The sequence below is a fragment of the Coregonus lavaretus genome, assembly GCF_964263955.1.
Source record: "Coregonus lavaretus genome assembly, contig: HAP1_SCAFFOLD_960, whole genome shotgun sequence".
Taxonomy (NCBI): domain Eukaryota; kingdom Metazoa; phylum Chordata; class Actinopteri; order Salmoniformes; family Salmonidae; genus Coregonus; species Coregonus lavaretus.
Genome location: NW_028164925.1, coordinates 164463 through 171584, shown reverse-complemented (window position 1 = coordinate 171584; position 7122 = coordinate 164463). Strand labels below are relative to the sequence as shown.

The following is a 7122-nucleotide window of genomic DNA, read 5'->3' as shown; positions in this document are numbered from 1 at the left end:
TCACGCCGTCCCATCTGGTTTAAGCTTAGTGGCACTATCATCTGTTTTTTAACAGGACAATGACCCAACACAACTCCAGGCTGTGTAAGGGCTATTTAACCAAGAAGGAGAGTGATTGAGTGCTGCATCAGATGACCTGGCCTCCACAATCACCCAACCACAACCCAATTGAGATGGTTTGGGATGAGTCGGACGGCAGAGTGAAGGAAAAGCAGCCAACAAGTGTTCATCATATGTGGGAACTCCTTCAAGACTGTTGGAAAAGCATTCCAGGTGAAGCTGGTTGAGAAAATGGCAAGAGTGTGCAAAGCTGTCATCAAGGCAAAGGGTGGCTATTTGAAGAATTTCAAATATAAAATATATTTGTTATTTCATAGTTTTGATGATTTCAATATTATTCTACAATGTAAAAAATAGTAAAAATAAAGAAAAAACCTTGACTGAGTAGGTGTGTCAAAACTTTTGACTGGTACTGTATATAAATGAATTAATGTATCATTATTAACAGTAGATAACATATTTCTAAACACTACTCAATTAATCCTTGTGTGTGTGTGTGTGTGTGTGTGTCCAGTGTGTGTGTCCCCAGTGTGTGTTTGTGTGTGTGTCCAGTGTGTGTTGTCCAATGAGTGTGTGTCCAGTGTGTGTGTGTGTGTGTGTGTGTGTGTGTGTGTGTCCAGTGTGTGTATGTGTGTGTGTCCAGGTTGTGTGTCTAGTGTGTGTGTGTCCAGTGTGTGTGTGTGTGTGTGTGTGTGTATAGTATATGTGTCCTGTGTGTGTGTTTGTGTGTGTGTGTTCATTGAGTGATACAGGAATACTGACCTCAGAGTCTCCAGTTTACAGTGTGGATTCCCCAGTGCAGCAGAGAGCAGCTTCACACCTGAATCCTTCAGGACATTGTTACTCAGATCCAGCTCTCTCAGGTGTGAGGGGTTTGACCTCAGAGCTGAGACCAGAGAAGCACAGCCTTCCTCAGTGACTCCACAGCCTGACAGCCTGACAAAGAGATCATCATGATTTCACAAACAAACTGTTAATTTAACACCAGTAGTGTAGAAGGACAATGGCAGATGCATTTGGTTTATTCTCTTAAACAACATATAGATTAATCTTCTGTCTCCTAGAATTGTATGTTCATATTGTTATACTAATGTGAACATCAATGCATTGATTCAATATGTTTTTCAATAATACATATATTTCTCTAAACTGAATATTTCTTCCTGATGATTAGTACTTAAATGTCATGTTATGTACTCACAGAGCAGCTCTGGAGGCTTTGACCACTGGCAGCAGCCTCAGAAGACCTTCCTCTGATCTGGAGTATTTCTTCAGGTCAAACACATCCAGCTCGTTTTCTGAAGTCAACAACACAAAGACCAGAGCTGACCACTGTGCAGGTGACAGTTTGGCTTCTGAGAGACTTCCTGATCTAAGGAAGCTTTGGATCTCCTTCACTAGAGAATGGTCATTCAGTTCATTCAGACAGTGGAACAGATTGATGCACCTCTCTGGAGAGGGATTCTCCCTGATCTTCTCCTTGATGTACTTGACTGTTTCTTCATGGCTCTGTGAGCTGCTTCTTGTCTTTGTCAGGAGACCTCGTAAGTGCTTCTGATTGGACTCCAGTGAGAGGCCCAGAAGGAAGCGGAGGAACAGGTCCAGGTTTCCCGTCTCACTTTGTAAGGCTTTATCCACAGCACTCTTGTAGACAGTATCTTCAGTAACTTGCGGTTCGGCCATTAGATTCTCATTGTTGTTGATGAATGAGAGGAACACATATACAGCAGCCAGAAACTCCTGAATGCTCAGATGCACGAAGCAGTACACCTTTTCCTGGTACAGCCCACATTCCTCTTTAAAGAGCTGTGTGCACAATCCTGAGAACACTGAGGCTTCATTGACATCAATGCCAGCCTCTTTCAGGTCTTCTTCATAGAAAATCAGATTGCCCTTCACAAGCTGTTGAAAAGCCAGTTTTCCCAGTGACAGAATGCTCTCTTTATTCCAGTGTGGACCTGTCTCTTCTTTCCCAAGATACTTTTCATTCTTCTGTTTGGTATGAAACACCACAAGGTGTGAGTACATCTCAGTCAGAGTCTTGGGCATCTCTTCTCTCTTATGTTTCAGCATGTGTTCAAGGACTGTTGCAGAAATCCAACAGAAGACTGGAATGTGGCACATGATGTGGAGGCTCCTTGATGTCTTTATGTGTGAGATGATTCTGCTGGCCAGGTCCTCATCACTGAATCTCTTCCTGAAGTACTCCTCCTTCTGTGGGTCATTGAACCCTCGTACCTCTGTCACCTGGTCAACACACCCTGAAGGGATCTGATTGGCTGCTGCAGGTCGGGTAGTTATCCAGAGGAGAGCAGAGGGAAGCAGATTTCCCTTGATGAGATTTGTCAGCAGAACATCCACTGAGGTTGACTCTGTGACGTCACAACAAATCTTGTTCTTCTGGAAGTCTAGGGGCAGTCGGCACTCATCCAGACCATCAAAGATGAACAGAACTTTGTACTTGTCGTAGTTGGAGATTCTTGACAAGACACAGAGACAGCAACAGAAGAATAGGATATGATGCAGAGAGACACCAGACAAGACACAGAGACAGCAACAGAAGAATAGGATATGATGGAGAGAGACACCAGACAAGACACAGAGACAGCAACAGAAGAATAGGATATGATGGAGAGAGACACCAGACAAGACACAGAGACAGCAACAGAAGAATAGGATATGATGGAGAGAGACACCAGACAAGACACAGAGACAGCAACAGAAGAATAGGATATGATGGAGAGAGACACCAGACAAGATGAAAGACATCAATAGACGACACAGAGAAAGTGATGGAGAGAGACAAAGGAGGGGAGAACACACAGTAGACTATCACTAAAAGCTGATATAGGGATTCTAATTACTGCACTGTGTGTGTGTGTGTGAGAGAGAGAGAGAGAGAGAGAGAGAGACAGAGACAGAGAGAGAGAGAGAGAGAGAGAGAGAGAGAGAGAGAGAGAGAGAGAGAGAGAGAGAGAGAGAGAGAGAGAGAGAGAGAGAGAGAGAGAGAGAGAGAGAGAGAGAGAGAGAGAGAGAGAGAGAGAGAGAGAAAGAGTGTTTAGGTACTGTGGGATTATTTAATCAGTTTGGCTCATTGGACAGGTCAGAGTCTATATTTGAAGTTCTTGAGTGGTTTTTGGCAATACACTGTTGATGTATTCCTGGATTTAGCTGTTGAAATTCCTTCCTGGACCCTCCTACTGGCTGTGGGCTAAGCCACCGATGTCTTCAAATCCTAGGGTAGAGAGGAGCTGCTACCCCTGGGGAGAGAGGAGCTGTTACCCCTGGGGAGAGAGGAGCTGTTACCCCTGGGGAGAGAGGAGCTGTTACCCCTGGGGAGAGAGGAGCTGTTACCCCTGGGGAGAGAGGAGCTGCTACCCCTGGGGAGAGAGGAGCTGCTACCCCTGGGGAGAGAGGAGCTGCTACCCCTGGGGAGAGAGGAGCTGCTACCCCTGGGGAGAGAGGAGCTGTTACCCCTGGGGAGAGAGGAGCTGTTACCCCTGGGGAAAGAGGAGCTGTTACCCCTGGGGAGAGAGGAGCTGATACCCCTGGGGAGAGAGGAGCTGCTACCCCTGGGGAGAGAGGAGCTGCTACCCCTGGGGAGAGAGGAGCTGCTACCCCTGGGGAGACAGGAGCTGATACCCCTGGGGAGAGAGGAGCTGCTACCCCTGGGGAGAGAGGAGCTGATACCCCTGGGGAGAGAGGAGCTGCTACCCCTGGGGAGAGAAGAGCTGCTACCCCTGGGGAGAGAGGAGCTGCTACCCCTGGGGAGAGAGGAGCTGTTACCCCTGGGGAGAGAGGAGCTGTTACCCCTGGGGAGAAAGGAGCTGCTACCCCTGGGGAGAGAGGAGCTGTTACCCCTGGGGAGAGAGGAGCTGTTACCCCTGGGGAGAAAGGAGCTGCTACCCCTGGGGAGAGAGGAGCTGTTACCCCTGGGGAGAGAGGAGTTGCTACCCCTGGGGAGAGAGGAGCTGTTACCCCTGGGGAGAGAGGAGCTGCTACCCCTGGGGAGAGAGGAGCTGATACCCCTGGGGAGAGAGGAGCTGCTACCCCTGGGGAGAGAGGAGCTGCTACCCCTAGGGAGAGAGGAGCTGTTACCCCTGGGGAACGAGAGGAGCTGTTACCCCTGGGGAGAGAGGAGCTGCTACCCTTGGGGAGAGAGGAGCTGATACCCCTGGGGAGAGAGGAGCTGTTACCCCTGGGGAGAGAGGAGCTGCAATGAAGAGAGACGGTGACCCTGCTCGGGAAGAGCTTAATGACTGGTGATTGTTGGGGCACGTTTGGCAGGAGCTTCATTGATGAAGACTGCTGAACTTGCTGATGTTTCACAATATGCCATGGCCGTCTCAGTCACCAGGTCTCAACCCAATGGAAGACAACCATCAACAAAACACTCAATTATGGAATTTCTTGTGGAAGAATGATGTCACATCCCTCCAATAGAGTTCAAGATACTTTTTTTTCTTTTTTCTTTTTTCAACCTTGACAATAAACATGTTAATGAACCACAAACACTTGATGTTTAGGGATGGCACACACATAGGGAGACAGTTTGCGTTGCTTCCCACATATGCACCTAGGAAGATGTAGTGTTTCTCAACCTGTCATTTTACATAATGTTGCAAGACACATACCATCAAATGAATCCATAGACTTTTGTCCAAATTTACAGAAGGCTGTCATTTCACAAATTGTTCCTATATTGAAAGGACATAGGGAAAATAAAGTCAAACATTTCAATACAAAATAATAAAAACAATCACAGCATTACTCAGTCTTAATGTATTTTAACCATATTAACCTGTTTAATCAAATTGTTTTCATTTGGAACACTAAATCAGAACTACATTTGGAGTTCCAGACACTTGTAGAATGTATGCCAAGGCACATTGTAAGAGCTATAAAGAGACAGGGAGTGGGAGAGAGAACAGGTAGAACCTGATATGGAAATGAGCAGAACAAACTAAAGGAACTTTCCACCACCGAATGATCATTCCAGACTCTACTTCTATTGAGAGACATATAAAAGGTAAGACGACGATTGTTATGATATTAATATAGTTGATGATATTGTTATGTGTATTAATATAGTTGATGATATTGTTATGTGTATTAATATAGTTGATGATATTGTTATGTGTATTAATATAGTTGATGATATTGTTATGTGTATTCATATAGTTGATGATATTGTTATGTGTATTAATATAGTTGATGATATTGTTATGTGTATTCATATAGTTGATGACATTGTTATGTGTATTAATATAGTTGATGATATTGTTATGTGTATTTATATAGTTGATGATATTATTATGTGTATTAATATAGTTGATGATATTGTTATGTGTATTAATATAGTTGATGATATGTTTTGTGGACAGTGTTATAATAGGCCTACTCTCCTTAAAATGTTTTGGATATAAATTAGATGCGTGGGGTGAATTCGTTCTGTTTCCATCTGTGTGCCCCAGGGTGATCGCTCCTACACTATCTAGAACCTAAAAGGGTTCTTTGGCTGTCCCCATAGGAGAACCCTTTGTAGAACCCTTTTTGGTCCTAGGTAGAACCCTTTTGGGTTCCATGAAGAATCCTTTCCACAAAGAGTTCTACATGGAAGCCAGATGGGTTTTACCTGGAACCCAAAAGCGTTATCCTGTGGGGACAGCCAGAGGACCCTTTTGGAACTATTTTTTCTAAGAGTGTACTGTATCATAGGTCTATAGACTTGTCTTCTCAAAACAGGCTTAAAACACAACAAGCAACAACATTTTCTCTTTCTAATCTACTGTTAACGCTTTTCACTCAGGAAGGCATGTTGTTTGAAAGAGAGACAAATAAATACTGTGGAAAGACTAACAACAACTTACACTTCCTCAAAACAGGTTGTGTGTGTTCATTAGTGCCCACCGTAGCAAAACGTTTGGCAACAGAAACCGTTTAGGTCACGTTGTACAGCGTTTGGAGTAAACTGTTTATGCAACATTTTAAAACTGTTGGCTGCGGAGTCAACTAATGAATACGACCCAGGTAGTAGCCTACAACTCGGCTGTTGATGTCTGCCTGATGCTGTAACCTGAACTTAGCCTGAGGGGTGGACTATGATGCTAGCTAGATATACTGGTTTTCTAAAGTTAGCTTCAGTTAGCTTCACATTCCAGCTCAGGCCACACCCATAAGAATATACAGAGCGCTAGTCATCACGAAGGTGCTCTCTCAGCACAACAGTAGATATCTCAATGACTTGACATGTTCTGGTTGTGAATTCAGGCTACAAGGTGAGAATCATGCCAGTAATGATTGTAAAGTGTGTAGAGAAATTAAATGTATGGTGTAATTCTAGTACAGTGAATGGAAGTAAAACACTCAGACCTAACAGTCTACTTCTACTGAGACAGGTTTGTGTCAGTTTAATCATACAAAATGGAGCTAACTGAATGTGGGCAAGTCAAATTCAATATATCAATATTCAAGACTCAACCTTTGCAGAATCAGAATCACCTTTATTCGCCAAGTACATTTGCACATACATATGTAGGATCTTAATTTGAGCCAGTTTGCTACAGCAGGAAAATATTCCTGCAGCAACAGGAAATGTGAAGTATTATGTGAATTATAATTAATGGACATTTTTGTAGCGGTTGATACATTTTTATTAAGTGAAACTCAAGTCTGGCATTTCTAAGTGGAAATTACAAACTTCAGAAGCCTTTTAAAACCTCAAATACACTACAAGTTGTACATTTCCTGCATTGCGGGAAAGTTATTCTGCAGTGGAGGGTGATCAAATTAAGATCCTACATCTGTACACATAATTCTACATGGTGATAGTGACAGACAACATTTAGAGACAGAAGACAGACAGAAGAGTTTACACAAATGTCTGTACAACATTATACACAACTAGGAAGAGTGAGCATAGAGCTATAAGATAATGAACAGTGGATATACAGATATACAGTACAGTGGGAATACAGTTGATATACAGATATACAGTACAGTGGATATACAGTTGATATACAGATATACAGTACAGTGGGAATACAGTTGATATACAGATAT

The 7122-nt window shown here is 43.6% G+C and overlaps 1 protein-coding gene across 1 annotated transcript; it reads right to left on the bottom strand.

The window, feature by feature from the left end:
- On the bottom strand, positions 1-6261 carry LOC311116445 (NLR family CARD domain-containing protein 3-like; the record flags this gene model as incomplete). The annotated part of the gene is made up of 4 exons (XM_084191530.1): positions 1-41; positions 881-996; positions 1262-2342; positions 6234-6261. The coding sequence occupies 4 exons, from the start codon at positions 6259-6261 to the stop codon at positions 1-3; spliced, it is 1266 nt and encodes a 421-aa protein (XP_084047656.1).
- Positions 6262-7122: the final 861 nt, after the last annotated feature.